The 20686-nt window shown below is 39.3% G+C and overlaps 1 protein-coding gene across 8 annotated transcripts in view; it reads right to left on the minus strand.

Annotated features, from left to right (window-relative positions):
- LOC100218173 (uncharacterized) overlaps positions 1-17138 on the minus strand; it is a 34306-nt gene extending 17168 nt beyond the window's left edge. For 2 of the 8 annotated variants that reach the window (XM_072929530.1, XM_072929524.1), the window contains exons 1-21: positions 16960-17119; positions 14511-14568; positions 13712-13855; positions 12853-12999; positions 11646-11768; positions 10897-11064; positions 10477-10662; positions 10080-10202; positions 9825-9938; positions 9391-9712; positions 8943-9052; positions 8472-8589; positions 8279-8370; positions 7660-7810; positions 4102-4211; positions 3182-3305; positions 2223-2353; positions 1372-1419; positions 965-1074; positions 530-698; positions 72-176 (exon numbers count right to left, since the gene is read on the minus strand). In XM_072929530.1, coding sequence (XP_072785631.1) covers positions 72-176; positions 530-698; positions 965-1074; positions 1372-1419; positions 2223-2353; positions 3182-3305; positions 4102-4211; positions 7660-7810; positions 8279-8370; positions 8472-8589; positions 8943-9052; positions 9391-9712; positions 9825-9938; positions 10080-10202; positions 10477-10662; positions 10897-11064; positions 11646-11768; positions 12853-12999; positions 13712-13855; positions 14511-14555 — 2640 coding nt within the window. In that variant the 5' untranslated portion in view covers positions 14556-14568; positions 16960-17119. Of the gene's footprint in view, positions 1-71; positions 177-529; positions 699-964; positions 1075-1371; positions 1420-2222; positions 2354-3181; positions 3306-4101; positions 4212-7659; positions 7811-8278; positions 8371-8471; positions 8590-8942; positions 9053-9390; positions 9713-9824; positions 9939-10079; positions 10203-10476; positions 10663-10896; positions 11065-11645; positions 11769-12852; positions 13000-13711; positions 13856-14510; positions 14569-15051; positions 15155-16959 lie in introns of all 8 variants that reach the window. The other 6 variants (XM_030273526.4, XM_041716687.2, XM_072929526.1 and 3 more) reach the window with 5 other exon arrangements.
- Positions 17139-20686: the final 3548 nt, after the last annotated feature.

The following is a 20686-nucleotide window of genomic DNA, read 5'->3' on the forward strand; positions in this document are numbered from 1 at the left end:
TTGCTGACATTTAAATGGGCCATGAAAAATGAACACAGAATTTCTTATCTTACATTATTTTTATAAATTACCTTTTCTTTCAGTGTAGCGACTCTTTCTGTGAGATCAGTGATGGCTGTTTTCTGCTCAACGTTCTCCACTTCATACACACTGCATTTCTTTAAGGCTTCATTCAGCTTAGCATTAACAGTAGAAGTTCATATGACAGAAATACATAGAATTCTATTAAAATTGTGATGTTAACAGTTATAATATTGAGTTTACACAAAAGTCAAGTTTATACTTTTAAATTCATTTAAAAAAACTTATCACCCCAATAAAATGTAAATACTTTCATGCAAAGCTGTGTTGGGTCTAAGAAATCCTTACACCAAACTTAAAGCAAAGCAATTAAATGAACAAAAGTGTAAAGACAAAGTACCAACTTTCAGACTGAGAAAACAATAATTCTGTTGGGACACAAACCGAAAGTTATGGTTAAAACTCATCAGTTCTAATAAGTGAAATACTAACTATAAGTTTAACTTACTTTTTGCTCAGCATACACAAACTTTTCCCCAAGCTCTTTGTTTAGAATATCCTTTTCTTGAAGCAGTTTCCTCAAAGTTTCAACTTGTTCCAGCTTTTCTGTCGTGCTCACCAGTTTTTGTTCTCTTTCTCCAAGTGAATTTTCAAGGAAGCTATTTCTGTCACTCAAACTGAGAAGAAAATACGTATTTAGACATTTTGAAAACAAAGCTTGTGTTAAGTTCTCTAAATTTACTAACCCCAAACCAAGACAATCATTATTTTTACACTTTCCACCTTAGCTTCCAAGTATAAAAATAACACAACTGCTAACAGATACATGAGTCAAGTAACTGTTTTTTCAAGTATTTTGAAAGATTATATGCCTAATTAGAAGTTGAAGTTTAAAGCAAAGAAAGTCAATGGTGTGTGGAGCTGTAAAGAACCTTCGTTTTACCCTTTAAGCTGCTCATTCAAGCCAGAGATCAGAATCTGATGCTTTTCAACATCTCGCATTTGTTGGTTGCGTAGTTGGGTGAGTTGAGCTTGCAAACGCTCATTTTCATTCTGCAACAAAGCCATGATGAAGAGCATTATCACACTCAGAGAAGCATGAGAGAACTTCATTTTGTTCACACAGCTTTTTGGAGGTTTCAAACACAGTACAAATCTCCTACTCTAGTCAGATCCACTGCACCAATTCAAAAATAAAAGCACAAGAAAAAAAGAAAAAAAAAAGTCGTACAACAGCAACCAACAACCAAAAGCAAAACACATCCAGAATCAACAGCAAGTAGGACAAACGTGGCAAACTTGTCACCATCCATGAACAGAAGGTGGCATTTTGGAGGAGACAGAACACACCTGCACTGCCCTCAACAGCTGCCCTTCTTCCTCTACACCAAACGTTACCTGTATTGAAAGGCTTCGTTACAAGAGTCTCAATAATTAATGTAAGCTGTCTCTCATCTCAAAACGAGTCATCTTTTTTATACATGTGCAACTTAAAAGATAAGGAACTATGAGTAAAGAACCAAGAGTTTGAGTGCAAGATCAGTTGTGCCACTCAGTGAAAATATGGTTCACAAATTACCACAGTAATTTATCAGTCAGGCAATACTAAAAATAACTTTTCCTTTTAAAATAACTCAACTGTTCTTTGTGGGGCCATCAGTGAATGGTTTTAAAATATAACGATGTGTCTAGGTAATATCTAGAGTTTAGATTGCATGTGTATATATTTATATAAAATTATAGATCATTTTTATATAAGCAGTTTCTTCTCTAAAAATGTGTACACATATATACATATGAAAAATTAAATATACACGCACTTACAGAAAAGAAACTTGAGGGATATAAGAAGTGGGAAAATCAATGGAATCATAACCAAATCTAATTCTGGACCTTCTGGCAAAGACTTCTACAAAGAATTATGAAAATCATGTTGTCTTTTTACTAGGTTTCTAGAACAAATAAAGCTTAATCCTAATCATAATTTTCCACATGCTGAACAAAAGCAATAGGTTTCAACCTCAAAGCATACAGGATGTGCACACTCTTTGACAACATAATTAATGAGTGTAAATTAGGTTTCAGCCATTTTTTGTCAGCTGCAAATTGATGAGTTTGGCTTACAGTAGGCTGTGATATAAAGAACATAAACTGAGAATGATTCTCTTGCATCATCAGGTTTACACAACTCCAAAGCTCACCTGGAGAGCCTCCATTCTACCTTGAAGCTGAAATCTATCTTCCAAATCCTGACAACGCTCTTCCAGAAGAAGTATTTGCTCCTGCAGCTGGTTTCTTTCCAATTCCAACTCTTCAACCACACTCCGTAAACCTACTCAGATCAAAGAAGGAAAATTCTTTCAAGAGAGGTCTACCAAAATTTCCAAAGTCTAGAAGTGGCTGCAACTCTAAGTTCTCATCAGTGTTGGGCACAAACAAATCTTACCTATTTCTAGTGGAAATGGCTGAGGCACTACATTCCCAAAATTTAGATGGCAAAATACCCTTAACTGTTGGAAAACCAAAATAAGTTGGAGAGCTTACGAACTCAGAGGACCTAGCAGAAATACTCGAATATTGAGCCACCACTATTGTGGCTCAACCAATAGGGTGGCTCTAGTTACATTAACCACAAGTTGATCAGGTGCTTGCAGGATCATACATTAAGTAATTATTAATAAACTGGTCTGGACTGATAATTTGCAAGTGAACCAATCCCATCTTAACAAAAAGATGTATTTGCAATCTTTACCACTAATATAAAAACATCAACATTAAAAACTGAGAATTGTATTTTTAAATTAAGCAGCAATGAAATGGAATTCTGGTTTGCAACACAACTGTGATATAAACTGGAAATACATTCAGAGGAACAAGACTCATAACTTAAAACAAACACGTGGACTATCTGATGGGCATCAAAGCTCAACCAATTCCAGTGCTCAGCCATAATGATGCTGTACTTGTGAGCCAGAACTAGGCAGTTCATCCAGCACGCACATGCTTGGAAACGGAAAGGAAGAAAACACAAGCCAAAAAAATCCAACAAAGATTAGAATACACCAAAAATGGGCTGTTAGCTGAATTTGAAAACAAAAATAGACATAAAAATGCAGATGCTGTGTGCATGCTTTCATCAACTGTCTAGTCGCCATCACACCTGCATCAGGTGAAGGGTACTCTGGCCACCAACCTCCCATGTTTTCTCCTTCAGCTGAGTCAGTGCTACCCAAGGTGACATTCAGTTCTTGGAAGCATTGTTTGCCATCGAAGGGGAATTCTTCCTACACACAAAACAGGAGAAGGAAATTTAACTTAAAGAAGGAAACAAGCAGGGCTAAGATAATTCTGCTACTAAAACCACAATCAAAAATCCCAAAACTCAGCACTGATTCAGGCACTTAAATGCATGTATGTCAGATTGCTGTGGACCCGAGCGACCTCCCCAGCTTCCAGCTATTATTTCCAGAAAAGCCAAGTCTCCCACAGGTTTTTTAAGATACCTGCAAGCCTTTAAAAACACCCTTGGCTATCTGAGAAGCTAATGGATAACAAGGTTTGGATATCTTAATTAGTGTCCTGATTTCCGAAGAGTTCTCTGAAGTATCCGTTAACTAATTATCTTCTTCCAACGGTCTGTTAATGGGACAATGACATCCTAATTCTTAAAAAAGTTACCACTTTTTCATGCAAGGTACAGCATCACCTGCCTAGAAGTCCACCTGAATGAAGTGGCACTAATTATTCAGAAAAGCTCCACCAGCAAAGAGATTTGTAAAGATTTTACAGAAACCAAAAATGGCCTTAACATCTGAAGCATGCACATGGCTTCAGGTATGGAAATTACTCCAGACAGAACCTTGTGATTTTTCAATGGAAAGGAGTAAGAGGTGTGATGCCATTGGAATTTCTCATCTTCTGGCTATGTACATGATCATTAAATTTATCAGTGTTTTCAGTTCCAATCTCTGTTCTTAAGCTCCTAATGTTTGAAAGACTAAAGCACCACATAAATAACAGTACTTTCCACATTTTTTTTAGCAGACAGGTAAAAATAAACTCACATCTCTTGGAACCCACCTGCAGCTTCCTGCTGGTCTGACTGCCTTTTCTTCTTGCCTGCTGCAGCCTGCCCATTCCTTGAACTGTAGCCAGTTCCTCCTCCAGCTCCTGCTGCCCTGAGACTATGGCTGGATCGGAGCAGCCAGGAAAGAACCAGTCATCCTCAATCAGTTTTGTGCCACAGGAAAGCATTTACATTTATATCAGACACTACTACATGAAAAGAGACCAGGGACAGGGTGAAGTCCCTACAAATGACTGACAGGAACAAGATTAAAGATTAAAATCCACTGCATTCACCTTGTGATTTCCCTCCAACATTGCTATGTAGAACATAAAGTCTGAGCATCTCACTAAGAAGAAGCAAACCGAAGTCTAACTTCACTTCTTCATCAGCTTTAAAGGAAGACTTTATACAGGAGGGTGGAAAGGGTGAGGTTTTACCATACTAAGAAGGAAAGCCAATCAATTAAAATGCCAAATTACATCTCAATTTACCAGGTTCAAATATGCCTAATTTGTATGATGAAAACCACAGCTTTTTCAGCTGATGCCTTTTTATTCTCAACAAGCACATTAATTTTTATAAAAACTTTAATTTTAGCGCAAGCTCTAAAGCCAGATCATTTGAGGAAGTCACAAGCACGTGTTACACTGCAAACTGGCATCAAACCATTTTATTATAAATTAGTAACATCATTCTTTCAGGACAAATACAGAATCACTGGTAAATAAACACACTGAATAAATTGAGAATATGAAAGCTTAGGTATGCATCCTGTTCATTGTTAGAAATTATTTGTCATCTGAAGTGCATTCCCATCTGTTTTGTGATACAACAAAACACGTTTGGGGTAAAGGTTAGGAAACAACACGTTCCATGCAAAGCAGACACAGCAGCACAGCCAGGGAAAGGGAGGGCAAGTAAAGGCGGCTCCATACTTTAATTGAAAGTTACATTAATTGGGTAATTACAAACTTGGCTTTCAGTTTAAGCACATGAATTCACGGGTGTCCTCACAGCACACAAAACTCAAATAATTGGTATCAATGCATCTGTAAGGAACAATTTGGAGATTCAGCCCTATAGGGAATACTCTGCTTTCATCTGAATTGGCCAAGGACTGCTTATACCACAGATTTCCTTAACTCACAATTCTGTAGCACCTGCTAGATTTAAATTCTTCCTGTAATATTGCAACATTACACCCCTAATGTCTGTCAGAAAAGATTAGTGGAGAAAAAAATAAAGAAAAAAAAATGATCCTTTTCAAGTGGGACTGATACATTGGATCATACTTCTGATTTCAATTACACTTTGGCTTCTTGCACTATCAATTCATAAGTGTTTTAAACACCCTTGTGTAGTTTCTAGATTTTACACATTTTTTTATCATTATACATACTTTTTCAAGGCTGTAAAATTAAATGCCAAATTTTGATCACAGGCCTTAAACCTCTGTTTACAGAAACTACCGGTTAAGGGGTTCAAAGAATAAGATCTATTCCGGGTAAAAATATAATCCCTCCTCTGACACTGCAATATAGGAACTCAACACATTTAGGCTCCTGAATATCTGATAATGAAAAAAAAACAGTGAAATTACCACTGTCACAAGAATAATGGAAGAATAGGAATTGGAGCTTTAGAATGACTTAGCACACTCAGCCAAGTGTTAAAACACTTCCAGTTAAATTGAGCATTGCTTTAACAACAATTACTAAGTAAATACATTTTCTAATGTTTTACAGCATCTTAGGAAGCTTTTCATTTGCAATTATCTAACATAAAAACCCCAAAAATGTCTCAGAACACCTTTTTTCAGATATGCACTGCATATAACAGATCATGATGTGTTTGTACTTCCCTGAATCACTATTGATGCTACATACTACTTGCATATGGCTTAAAATATTGGTAGCTAATATTAATGCATGCAAGTTCAGCAATTTATTGGATGGAATATTATTTTTTTTTTTAAATACTACTGAATTTCAGGTGGCACTAAGAATTAACTTGATTCTTACTTAGTCACAACTACTTGTGGCAAGCCAAGAAATTTGTCTCTAGATATAAGATAAATATGGAGTCAGCTGTTACTATATTGAAAAGATGATTTCATTAATAGAAAAGAAGAAACAGGTATTGCAAGGCAGGAGAAACTCAGGTTAAAACCCAGCAGTTGTTACACATATTGGTAAAATCCACAAACCATCAATGGCAGACCTTGCAAGGTACTGTTGGCAATTTCCTCCACAAGAAGCAAGAGCAGGAGAAATCAGCAACAGTACATTCCAAGGGGCCATTGCTGCAGGAACCTGCATGCACAAAACTGATGGGAAACTGCTCTCCCTGGCTGCCCAGATCGCAGTGAGGGTAGGAGTGGAGGGGGAAGGGACGCTCAGGGCTCACCAGGTGGAACGGCAGGAAAAAAAGAAACAGAAAGATCATGCTATTCCCAAGGGGAAAAAAAAATGCAAAATTAAACCTGGACTGAGGCAGAGGAAATTTTACAAGTGTTATTAATATTCTATGTGGTTCTGTGGCCAGCACAGATGTGCCAACAGGTAGATTTGATGGAGGGGTATTATTCCCTTTCAATAACAAAGCATAAATCCTTCAAAAAGAAGAGACGTGATCCTTATAACATTTCTGTGCTTACACACTGAACTTTCAAATGGATCATGGAAGTGAAAAATAATTCAGTTGCTGATTGAAAAGAGAAGGCTCTAATTAACTAACTGGATTAATTATGATGGTAGGTCCTGTGCATTAAAATTTGCCATTATTCCCCACACTTAACTAAGGGGACAAAAACTGTAATTTAGTTCAGATGGCATGGAAAGAGCAGTAAAAGCTATCTAAAATTTAACCAGATTTTTATAAGCTTTAATAGAAGCAACTTCAGTCTCTCATCAGCTGATTAAGTAATAATTTAGCAAGCTCTAAAACCTGACATTAGTTGAAATGCTATTTTCTACAGGTAATTTGATATTTTTAACCACCTCCAAGTCACTGCCAGTGAGCATTATTCAGCTGGCCTATACAAGTGGCACCTACTAACAGATCACTAAATATCCTAAATAGAATTAATGAGAAATTTCCTAAAGAGAAATTCCATGTCAGGTACATTTTGTTTAATCACCACCTTCATTCCTCTAATTTAAACCAACACTATAGTCCCCCACACAATCACCAATTCTCTAGGCAGGCAGCTTTAATATTTCAATGGGGAACTATTTACCATTGATAAAATACCTTTTTTTATCATTTTTACCATTTATCATATGCAGACAATAAACCTGTCAAGCAGTCTGACAAAGCAGCAGCTCAAATGGCAAATAGAACAGCACATCTACATAATAAAAATTATATAAAACAAGATTAGTATATGAAAAACAAACTTGAGGGAATAGGAAAAAGCAGAAATTGCAAATTTCAGCAATTTCACTAATTATACATATTTTACGACTACAGAAATGAGCCATGGTGATGTGCTATCAATTTGGTTTGAAGCACAGCAGACACACACATATCTATAAAAACAGGATTATTGTACTGGAAATAAAATTCACCTTCTCTCTCCTCCTCAATCTGAGCCATTCTCAAGGCCATGGCAGATTTCTCTTCTCGGACTTGATCCCGGGACTCCTCTGACTCTGGGACATTTTCCTGCCATTCCAAGAGCTGATTCTGCAATTCATCCACACTACCCGATTCACTGGCCTAACAAGAGAAATTCTGTATTAAAAAAAAATTACCACACCCCTCTGCAAATGTAAATACATTGTGAGTTGCAAACCATCATAATTCACCATTTTACTTTAATAAAAATCTCAGAAATTGTTAAGTGTAGACCGTAGATATTGTAGAGTATGTGAAAAACAAGTCCCATGACTTCATAAAATATTAAAACGAATTTTTTCTACAAAATAACAGCCACACTTTGACTCATGTAAAACCTAACTAAATAAATAGAAAACGGCTCGGGAAAATGTAATTTAAAGTGTGTGAAAAGTAGGTAGAAATCAATCTTATTGAGCAACTCAAAACCATATCCTCCAACTGAATAGCCACTGACAATTCCATCTATCCATAAATTAATTCTCAGCTCCAAAATCCAGCTGCCACAATTCTCAAAGTCTAATTAGCACCATTAATCAATAACTCATGCAAATCAATTTTCAAGTCAACCTGTGAAGCTGCTCTCTTCGTAACTTGGTCAAGATCAGCCTGCAGCTTCCTCTGCTGCTCTTCATAGAGCTCCAGCTTTTTCAGCAGTTCTTCTACAAAAACATAACAAATTTGGTTCATGAGGACACAATTTTTCTTTGTCTCTTTGCTTTGGATCATCTGCAAAGATCATCTGCAAAAGATTTTCTTTTACCATTTTGAGCTCCAATTTCATGCAATGACTGCAGTTTTGACTGTAGTTCTTCATTTTGAACTTCTAATTCTGACACGCGATTGCTTAAGGCAGATACATCATTGTTCTTTGAGGAAAACTGAAAGAAAATACAGTTATGGGGGTTTCAAACACAAAAAATCACAGCAAAGTCCTTTTTTTTCTTATTGTTTAGTAGTATCTAAAATAGCTGTTTTTCTAATATTTAAAGTGTAATAGAGCAGCTCTCTCTAACAAATTTACTCCTGAACGTTGGTAACACAATTTGTAATATTTTTTATTTACACTACATCTTGTATCAACATTTTATGTGCATTCCATTTTCATACATTAATTCATAAAGTCAATTATTTTAATATTCTATTTACACCACAGTTTACTTTTTTCCAATCAAAACTCCAAGCACAGTAGTTGGAGAAAGGCACAGACCCTTAAACACAAAGCTACACATACATTTTTCAGTTCATCCTCCAGCTGTTTGATTCTTGATTTAGACCAGGCCTTCATTTTCAAGAACTTGGCTTCAGATTTGCTGGCCTCTTCTGTTTTCAATTTCACTTGGACTAAGAAACAAGAAGCAGTAATTATTTAAAACTGTAGAGAGATTATTATTACAAACCTTGTGTGCAATTTCCTTAGCAACTGGAAGTTACAGACACAAGACACCAGCACTTACAGAAAAACATAAGAATTAGAAACAGTGAGAAATTTACAGTTCATGGGATTATCTTGGTAATCCTCTAACCCTCATTATTATAGTACTTGATCACTTTAATTACTGTGGCAATAATATTCCATCAAATTTCACATACTTCTAACTGCAGTAAGTATGACATTGGTTCAAAAGACGAAAAAGTCTGGGGCAAAGAAACCTTTAATGACAACTGTTTAAATAGGTTACCTTCCAAATCTTGTATCTTCTCTTTGGTTATAGATTCCAGATCCTTGACTTCTTTGGAGTTACTCTGTCCATTACCACTCAATTCTGCCACTCGTTTCTGAAGCTGAACCAAGGCCTGATCTTTCTCTTGCAGCTCAGTTTCATGTTTCTCTTGAATTTCATGCAGTTCAGCATTGTATTTCGCCTTAACTTTTGTCATTTCAAGCTCATGTTTCTCCATCATGTCTTTTAATTGGGCTCTCATTACATGTTTCTCAGCATCCAGTTTAGACTGGAGGTTTTCTTTTTCAGACAGAAGACGTTTCAGGTTTTCATTAATCTCCTGTTAATAAAAAAACAAACCAGCACAAAAACCATTTGTAATTTTAATGCACAGTATTTTCCCTACCACTGTCACATATTATACCCATACTCCTACTTATGGCACTTCTTACTTTCAGTTGGTGGTCCTTGGCATCCAGCTCTTTTTGCAAGACATCAATCACCTGTGTCCTTCCCAGCATGACTTCTTCCTTTTCATGGAGCTTCTGTTTCAAAGCCTTTAGTAGCTACCAAAAATAAAGTTAAATAATCAAGCAATCTATAAAAGACTTATTTTTATTCTCCCAACCCAACACTTGAACTGTGTCACAGAGTTTAGTAATTACATGACTCCCAATTCAAGCTGCTGAGTTTCCAGAGCAACGTACCTGTTCTAGGTCAGCACTTGCATCACATTTAGCAGCTAATCTAAAAAGCTCCTGCTCATGCTTTTCTCTCTGCGTTTCCAGCTCCTTTTCTTTTTCCTGGATAATATTTTGAAACATACGTATCTAAAACCAAAAACAAAAATATGAAACCAGTCCACAAACTATAGTAAAACCACACTGAACTGTCTAACTAAAGGTACAGCAAGATAATGGACTCCAAATTAAGTATGAATTTTGCTTCCAGTAACACTAAATACACTAATTAGTCACTTAATTTCACTCCTAGCAAGTTTCTATCAACTAAGCCCAAATCCTCCTCAAACACCTGTATTCTACTTCCAAGGTCGCTTGTAGCACTCTTACTGGAGATAACTTCTGAAATACTGCATGTACTTACATTTTCCATGTATGTAGCTTCTTTTCCTTGGAAATGCTCTCTTTCCTTGCTTTGAATGTTTTTCAGACTCTCGATCTGCTCCTGGAACAAGCTGCATTTTTCCTCACTGTCTCCCACCTTCTTGGTAAGGTTCTGCACCAGAATCTCCATGCTTTGCAGCGATGACTCTTTAGCTGTCAGCTGCTTCTTTACAATGCAAACCAAAAGACAACAGAAAAATGATACAGTAATCATGAAGCCTTTCCTTGACAAGAACAAAATAAGCAAGTATATATATATATATGTATAAATTAAAATAATCAATAAAGAATTTTTATTCACATGAATTAACTGTATTTCAGAGAGGGATTGACAACATACCACAATTCATTGGTAACTTGCAAGCTCTACAGAGATTTTATAAATGAGCTGCTAACATACCTTCAGTTCTTCATTGGGCAAGAATACTTGATTGGCAGCATCACTGGATGCACAGGCCACCTGCAAATCCCTGATGTAAGCATCCCTTTCAGCCAGCTTCTTCTCCTTCTCTGCCAGCATGGCATCCATGTCAGCCCCACGGCTGCGCTGCACCTCCAGCTCAGCATCCTGAGATGAAAAGGCAGAATTGTTTGTGCTCTATGTTTCCATCTCCAGCACAAAAGAATGGTCTGCATCATTTCCCTACTGCCTGTGTTAGAGTACTCCAAAAATCACAATCAGATGTATAACTGGATCTGTCTGAAGTGTAACCATTATTTACTGAACCTTTGTCTCTCAAACTCTGCAGCATTCCCATTCCTGCCACCATCCCCAGGGGAGTTATGTTCACAAAACACCACAACATGAAATCAGCCCTTGCCTACATTTCTTCCTGTTATGACCTATTTTTTCAATGAGGAAAATGGAAGCAAACCAGTACTTTTGTTCAAAAAGCAAAATTTAAATACAGCATTGACCCACAGAGCTCATCTTTGTGTATCCTTCTCCATTGATCGAGGATTTCCTGCTCACTGAAGGCACAATGACAGAATTCCCACTGCCCTTGCTGAGGCTGTAACATAATTCCTCAACACAAAAATCCAAGAACAGCTGTTCATTAGCACAGAATTAAAGATATACTTATATAAACATATTTAAACATAATCCTACACCACAAAGGCAAAAAGTCATGTCATACAAAACACAACCTTTTTCTGTAGCTCTTCGTTTTTTTGTGTGATCTGGGATTCCAGCTCTTCAATTCTCCTTCTCAGCACTAAAATTTTCCCTCGATTTGCTGCAGCATTTTCCTGGTCTCCATCTTTTAATGCCTGCAAAAACAGGGAGGTTTGCATTGAACAGGCAACTCCTGGATTCTGCACCTCTACTTAGTCTGATAATATTGGTGAAAAAAGCAGACTTTACTCACAGACTCTGTTTCAGTTCTCTTCTATATTTCATATTCCATGTAGAAGCTGGCACAGAATTTGCATTAAGCTTATAAAAGTCTTTGTATTTAAATTATTCATGATAATTACTGCTAAAAAGCAGACTGGAATGTGCAGCAAGGAGATTCACTTTCTCTGGCAATTGAAACTCAAATAATCTGGCAAGTATGGTCCATACATATCAGAGGGAAAACAGGACTACTGGGGAGAAAAATGTAAATTCAACCATTCCTAAGCATATTTTAAATCATAATTTCCCCAGTTGTAATTGTTGTTTTACAGAAATTATCTGCCATTACAAGAAATATATTGCTAAGCATGTTTTGTCAGCCAAAAAAAAAAAAAAAAGGCAGAAGAATAAATAATTACTGCATATTTTTGAGGAAAACTAGGGACTGCAACAAACTGATTGTATTTTAAAGCTGTGCTGGAAGGGAAAGGTAACAATCTCCCTGAAAAACTAAAGCCTCACTAAAGTTATTTTAGAAGCTACATGAAGTCCTACTCTGAAGAAATACAAGTGTACTTGCACAACTGGGTTACTACAAATACATCTGACACTCTCCTGTTAACAGTAAAACACCTGTCACTTTCCAACACTTAATTTACATTTTGCTAGTAAGGACAGTTATACACTCCCTAAGGAACAAGACAGGTTTTGTTTTCATTTCTTCTCCAAACTTTATCTGCCTGATTTACATGTGTCAAAACTTTGAGTTGCTAATAGGATGAAGGAGTGAGAAATTTTTACTAAAACAATTTGAAGGGAATGTGCAATTTTCTAGATTTCTATTGAAAAATAAAAGAATTAAATAGAAATACAGATGAATTGACAGCACCTACTCAGTCTACCTTGATCTTAACCTGACTCAGCTTAAAATTTGAATTTCCCCATTGAACCCAGCATGGAAAAAAGCCTACAGCACCCCGGAAATTGTAACTGCTTTCAAATATGAGAACACCTTACCTTTTTTGGTTCTGCTTTGGCCTCTAAGCCTTCTGCCACTGGTAACTGCCTCTTAAGTTCTTCCAGCTGAGAGGTTAATGATGCAACCTTGGCTTTGTTCTGCAGCTTCAGCTTGGAAAGTTTGGCATCAGCAGATTCCTTCTCCTCCTACAAACATCAAAGTCATGACAGGCTAGATTAGCTACATGGACAACTGCCTCCTTCAATTCCTCCATTAAAAAAAAATAAGAGAGGGTGAAATCTGAAGTGATTAACAAAAAATATCTTCCCTGAAGAGACATTACAGTGTTCCATTTTCATTATTTAAATATTCTCTTCTTTAAACTTTCTGCACACGGTGATTACTACTGTATAGAATTCAAAACCTTATTATATTAATTTCCCTATTTTCTTCATAGCAATACAAATTCTAGGCTTGACTTTTTAATGAGAAGAATGAATTATTTTTTCATTAAAAAGACACCTTTATGATAGTGTAAAAGCTTATTTCTTTTTTTTTTTAAAGAGAACTCGATATACAATGAGTTTTAAAACATGCAGTAATTTAATACTTGGCTGTTCACATCCACAAAGAAAAAGGGCAGAAAGAAACCTCTCGTAGGAAAAAATCAACCTTATGATTTTTTTTGAAAGAATAAAAAGTCCAAAAAAAGCCTTCAGGATATTAGATATAAATTCCTTCTAGCTCAATCCTGGAACAGAACACACACTGGGAAAAAGCAGCAATGGCCAGACCCCAGAACAGCTCCTTGTGACCATCCCAGAGCTGCTGTAACAGATTAGAAGCTTGTAAAACATGCCAAAAAGGACTGAAGGGGGATTTTAAACAATGATTTTGACACGAACACATGCTCAGTACCTTTAACTGAAGATCTTTGCTCCGGAGCTCAGCATCCTTCTCCCTGAGAAGCTCCTTTAGCTGTGCCAGCAGCTGCTCAGTGCTCATCAGCTGCTCCGTCAGATCCGTCACTGCTGTGCTTTCCACGTCCCCAGAACCTGCAGCCTGCGGGGATCCAGGGGAACATTCAGCATGGGGAGATCCAGGGTGCTTCCAAAAAGCCAAACAGGGCACACAGCACTGCCCCTCAAATGCCTGCACTTGGTGTCTCACTTTATTACAACAGTCAGCAAATGCAATGCTAAAACTTCCATGGGTTATATATACTTATAGCAGGCTGGTTTTACCAGGCCACATGGAATTCTAAACTTTATGAGCTGCTTTAGCAAGCTTGGCTTGAAATATAGCAAAACCACCCAAGCATTCTAGGTATGAACACCTGAACTTCCTCATTCCCTTGATTTGTGTTGTGAGAGCCAGCAGTGCTGCTAAATAAAATAAATACTCGTAAAATATTGATCTTGAACCTACTCTACCCAAAGATACCCTGAGGATGCAGCTTATGTAACTCCTACAGATGTTTCCTTAAGGCAGGATAAGCAGTCAGGGCAAGCACAACAGCTGTGGAAGGCATAAGAGATTAAATATCAAGGAGATAAACAACATACAACTCAACTTTTGAGCCCTAGAACTGTTATGTTAAAATTAGTCTTACAACTGCTTTATAAAAGAGAAAATACATATAGTTAGTGTGTGAAAAATGGAAGATTTTCTGTGTCAGAAAGTCTTAAAAAGATATTAATAGTAATTCAGTACTTACTGCTGTTTTGGAAGGAGAATCATCTCCACTACCCCATTTCCACATAGTTCCACGATGGCTACAGAAAAATAAATGAAATAATACCACAGTAAGTATCAGGGACTCATACTTGTAACTACTTCATACTTCTATGTATCTCGTTGTGAAATGCTTGAGCGTGATTTGCTCAGTTCTGACAGCACCTCTGATCTCCACTATACCACCAGTGAGAAACAACACTTCTCATTATGTCCAAAATATGCATAACATGCCTTTTCTAAAAACTGCCAGTCAGTAAAATGCCAATACTTCCAAAAATAATCCAGAGAAGTCTTTAAAGAGTAAATGCCATGAAGTATTATTCAGCACAGCTGCCTCTCCAACATATAAATAGAAGACACAAACCACATATAGTTTGCTAATATTTAACCTGACCTTAAACACTGCCTGACACTGCAGGAACGCTGGGATTACATCAAAACAGATTTCTAAAAAAAATCACATTAAGGCTAAAAACATTAAATAACATCAAACTGCTTGAATTACTCTGACTGCTGCTTACCTGAAAAGTACAACCAGCACTGCACCTGCTCAGCAATTGTCACTCTCGATTAGCAACACCCAGAGGAAAATCTTGTGTCCTTCCCACTCTGTATTACAGACTTCTGAAACACACATCCACAGACCAGGCCTGAATTTGGAAAGCAGTTTATAGCACACGTCTTATCTTTGAAAGAATGCAGCCTGACAGCAGAGGCTGCCTCTAAACCAGTTCATCACTCCAAAGCTCAACCCAAGAATCACACTCTGCAACCTATGGCCCGCATCACCTACAATTCCAGACTGGATTGTCCTAAGGATCTCTCCTAACATTAAAATCAGCAAACGAGCCATGGGTGTGGGGATGGGAATTGCAGAACCTGTAAGCAAAACCCTCCTCTCATAACCACTGCAGAGCTGTAACATCAAACCTGTTCCCAGTGAAAAGCTCACTTCCAGACACCAAAGGCTCACCCAGGTACAAAGAGGCCAGAATGACTCACTAGATGGAACACGGCGGTGCATTTGTAAATATTTCAGCTCATTTCCAGCTCTGACTGACAGAATCATTTTGCTGGACTCACCTGCCAGCATTCCTACCCAAATACCTCAACTGCTCCTTCCTGATGGTTTGTTTTTTTTTTTAATTTACATCAGTGAAACTAAACACTGACATTTTTCCAAATCAAGTTGGGAAACCAAACTGATCAGGCGTTTCCCACCCGGCATGAACTCAACCAAGGATAGGTTTTGCTTTTTTTTCTCAGGTACAGACAGCAAGTTAAAGCTGCAATCTTTAGTTAAAGCTGCAATCCCTCAACTCTTTATCTTCCACAACTTCCACGAGACACAACAGATGTTGCTTAATTTTATAAAACAACTTTCTCCAAATGCTCAAAAGTACAACTGAGGTTTCAGCTCTGATCACAACAGAATGTTACCAAAAAGAAAAGCCCCAGTGGCAGCTGTGCCTTCCTAACTCATTCCCTACCAGCTGCAGCCAAATCCAGATGAAAAAAAACTAATCTGGTATTATTCATCTGGGCACTTTCCAGCCTCCTCAGTCCCCCGAGTCAGTGACCACAGGGCCCAGCACAAGGGGCACATGACAGATTTGGGCAGCAGCTCATTCCAGCTCTCATTACTGAGGAAGGTGATGGCAGTCCCCTCCCTCCTCTCTGCCACAGGCCGACAGCAGAAAAACAAACTGTGTAACAACTCAGCTAAACCTAATATTATTTTAAACCCATTCCCTGAAATTGGCAACACACCCACTGAAAGAAAACCATTTTTATTTGTTTTCTCCTAGTACCTGAAATCTTTTGCTTCCACCCACCAAGATGCTGGTTCTTCTGATGAACAAATTAAATTTGTTTTCATGAGATCTGTGCCATATATGAACTAAAAGCTCCTGGACAAAACCTTGGCACGAACATACAACACACAGCACAAACTGAAGCAGTGTTAACCAAACCCCACACACACTGTAAAAATATATTGAGACATTCATAGAGCTATTACTTGGACACGATTTCTTAGTTCTTAGTCACACTGACCACATTTAAATATTAATATGAATTGTTACTTACTTTCCATAATAAATATATTATATATAAATATATGTATATAATACAAGGGAAGCACTATTTTATAAGAGTGACCCAGTGGAGAAACCGCAGATCAGAGCACTGCAGGTGCATGTGGGGCGTAGAGAACTCCAAAGAGTCATTTCCACCCTTTCCCACATTTCCAAGCCCTCATGCCCGGCTCCATCAGCGCCTGGCAACGCCAGTGCACGACCCCCCCCGCCCCCCCCCACCTCCCCCGCCTTTCCCCCTCAGGGGCTCGGCGGGGCGGGCTCGCAGCGGCCGAGGCCCGGGCGGGCCCGCAGCGGAGGGCAGTTTTGCCGTGCCGCGATGTCTGCACTCACCTGCGGGGCGGCGGAGGGGCGGCCGCGGCCGCCGAGCCCCCTCAGCCCCGACGCGGCCCCACGGCCGCCGAGCCCCCTCAGCCCCGACGCGGCCCCGCCACCGCCGCCTCTGCGGCCCCGCAGTCCCGGCCGCGCCCGCCGCGAGCGGCCCCGCCCCGCCGCAGCGCCCCCTGCCGGCGCGGAGGACCGCCCGCCCCCCGAACGGCGCTCCGGCCCGGAGGCTGGTGGGTCTCCTGGTGTTCTCAAACGTTTTTCCCATTTTTCTGTGAGAAAGCAGGGAGCTACAAGCCAGACATGCGTCTCCCTACACATTGCCACGTGTTTATTAACTGCTCATCTGTGCCAGCGCATCAGCACCGTCCTCACAGGTGAGAATTTCTTCCTAATGTCTACTCTAAACTCACCTTCCTTCAATTTAAAGCCATTACCCCGAGGCGTTCTTTCCAGGTTAGGCTCTCCTTTAGTTTGTTACATTTACACTTGAGCAATGCCAAAGTCTCCAGTAAAATCCCACCAGCTCAGTACATTGCAGTGTATAATGTAATTGAGAGATATTTACAAAGTTAAAACATTTTCATACTAGAAAATCTGGCTGCTGTATTATTAGGAAAGGGAGTTTTCATAACAATAGTTGTATTGATCTCACTTTCAGGGAGAAGAATGGATTGAAAATCCTTTTTCTAAGCAGGAAAAAAACAAAAAAAAAAACCAAACAAAAAAAAAAAACCCAAACAAAAAAAAAAAAACCACCTCCAGCTTGCTATAGGGTAAAACAGGCGGGTACAAAAGGAAGCTGTGCCTTGTACCTGACAGCAGCACCATTTGTATTTTGCATTTTGCAATCTTTTAGATAGTCCTTTCATCTGTGTGCAAACCAGAGATTTCTAGAGATAATTGGCACTGGGTTCTGGGCTACAGCCCCACCATTCCCCAGACAAGCATCACTGCATCCCACAGAACAGAGAATAACAAGATCCTACAGCATTACCATGACTGGGAGCAGGAAAGAAGAAACCCATCAGACTTTAAAAGTCATTTGATTTCAATATGTGGCTGTCATTTTAATCTCTTTAATCATCTCCTGGTGCAACTCTCCTACCATCATTCCTTTCGGATGCGAGCTAAATGATGACACTGTGCATGTTCTCGCCCAAGCCCTGAGCACTTAGGAACATGACAGCTAATGATGATGGGTGCCTGAAGATCCCTGAAAGACTTTAGCATCTCTGGAAATAGCAATCTGAGCATGGAATGAACTCCAGAACCGCAGGCTTGCATGTGGCACAGAGCACTCCATGGAGAATCCTCTGGAGAATAAGGTTTATGTGGTTTGCAGCAGTCTCCAAAACGAATTCTATTGTGAATCTGACCACAACATCCATCCTCTCAACCTGTGACCTTTGTGATGTTACCCCCATCCTGCAGTGTCTCCATAGCTTTTCTCCAAACCTGCCCCACAGCAGCATCTCTAAATACCTGTGAGAGAGGAAAAAACAGCAGTGCAGGTGCTTCACTCCCATCCCTATCTACCAAAATGGTGTGAGGGACTGGTTTGAACTGTATCAAGCATCAAACCAGCCCTGTGCAGGGAGGACTGGTGAAGCTGTCATACCTGAACAGCACTAGTGTGCCATGGGGTATGGGTTCAGAAGCATCTAAATCAATTCAAGACTGCTTATCCCTTAAATAGAACCAACACTGGATCACATGCAGAGGTTTCCTTATTTGGGAGGGGAACTTTGCTCCTAACCCTTTTGGTTTTACTCATTCCACTTAGGAGGAAGAAACCAAAAGTATTTTTAATTTGCCTTTTCCTAGGCTCCAGGACAGTTTTCCATATGCTGTAAGTTGTCATACTCATAAAAATAATATAATCTGCAGGTCTTCATTTTATCCCAATGTATAAGTTATTCTTGGAAAGATGGGAGTGGAGATGGCAACACACTTCTTTTGGGGATCTCACAGCCAATTAGTTGCTCCTTCTCCACCTCTAAAACGCAGAATGGTGTTAGCACTGTGCTGTTAGTGCAGTATTCACCTTGTGTGGAGTCAGAAAGTGCAGTGTGCTTTTTTCTGCTTCAATAAACACGGGGATCTCACAGACAACGCTTTCTTGGATGATTAGGCATAGCCAAACTCCCCTGCTGTGATGCCAGCTTAGGACTGACTGTTTTTACCAGTGAGAACCAAACCCTTGGAGACACACAGAGATTCAGACACATGAAACTCTCTTCCAGCTGGAGGAACCCGCTGTTGTTAAATGCATTTAATATTTATAATACAGCAGTATCCAGATGCCCCAGTTAGTGCAACAGTGAGGTACTTAATGTGCAGCTCTCTGCTGGAACTATTCTGTTATCTTAGCTACTCATTTTTACAAAATAAAGCTGCTCATTGGTCAGCCTCCTCATTCCTCTCACACCAAAAAGCCGTGGGAGGAAATGGCTTGCTCGGCCTGTCTGCTTTTCCCCATGAATCTGCTTCTTTTCACAATTTCCTGCATCCTGAAATAACGCAGAGACATCCCACCTCATCTTTGATGAGGGATGGTAAAAGAGAGGGATTTCACACAGGATAAAGCCAAATTCTTCTCAACCACGTGTATCAGCCTCACATACCTACCAGTACCAGGAGGCTTCCAAGCTCTTTCCATGCCCAAGGTCAAGTCAAAGTACTCCTGGTCACCACCATGAGGACTTGGAGGAGGAATTCATGGCAAAAAGAGATCGCAAGAATGAATTCCTGCTGTTGATGAAGCTTCCATTTGTAACCTTCTTGTTCCTATATAACTTGTGTGTCCCCCCACAAAAAGAGACTGCTGGTTATAGAGCAATCTGACCATTAGTACATAAACGATGTGTAGTGGCATAAAAAGCACATTCAAAGGATGGGGTTTTAGTCACACCACTAATGCAGAATAGAGCAAGCCACTCAGAGAATTACAAAATAAAACCAAAGCAACCCTGGCAACAGTGCCAAGTTACCCAGCAGTCACTGCAGGGGGCAACAGACACCTCTGCGCTGCAGCACCCTGAGTTTACTTTATTGTCCTGAATCTCAGAGGACACAGCTGAACTACACAAAATATCTGGCTGAGATTCCCACTGAGGGAGACCCAAAGCCAGGAGTCCCTGGCTTTCAGGCACCACTTTGTGACACCCACCCCAAACACTGGGAATCACCCCAGGCACCAGCACAGGCTGGGTGCTGACTGGGGGAAAACAGCAGAGGACTTGGGAGTCCTGGTGGACTCAGAGTTGAACAGATTTCAGTATTTTAATACTTGAAATAAAGTTTTCATGTCCCTCTTGGTTTTAATGGTCCTCTTAGCGGACTGGCCAGCAAATCTGGGCATAACACAGCAGCAGCAGGGGGAGGAATGACAAAGTTCAAGGAGCAGCCACTGTTCAATAGCCAGCAGGAGAAAGCTCAGCAGTCAGCACAGCCAGACTCAGAAAATGCAAACCTTACAGGAATTAAATCACGTTCTGGTTGATCTTTACAAGAATAAAGTAACACATTTAAAACACAAGGCTTAGGCTGCTTCTAGAAGAGAAACAAAAAAGTATAATTTAGACAAAGTGTTCAAGGCTATCAAAAAAGAAATAGTAAAAATGATTGCTTGAAGATTAGACACACAAAATACAGAGCTTCTTTTTGCACTTAACAACAAAGAATATTTTATGCAGGCCATACAGCAATGAAACAAGTTTAAAATTACCACCAT

This window comes from Taeniopygia guttata, chromosome 5, assembly GCF_048771995.1.
Source record: "Taeniopygia guttata chromosome 5, bTaeGut7.mat, whole genome shotgun sequence".
NCBI lineage: Eukaryota > Metazoa > Chordata > Aves > Passeriformes > Estrildidae > Taeniopygia > Taeniopygia guttata.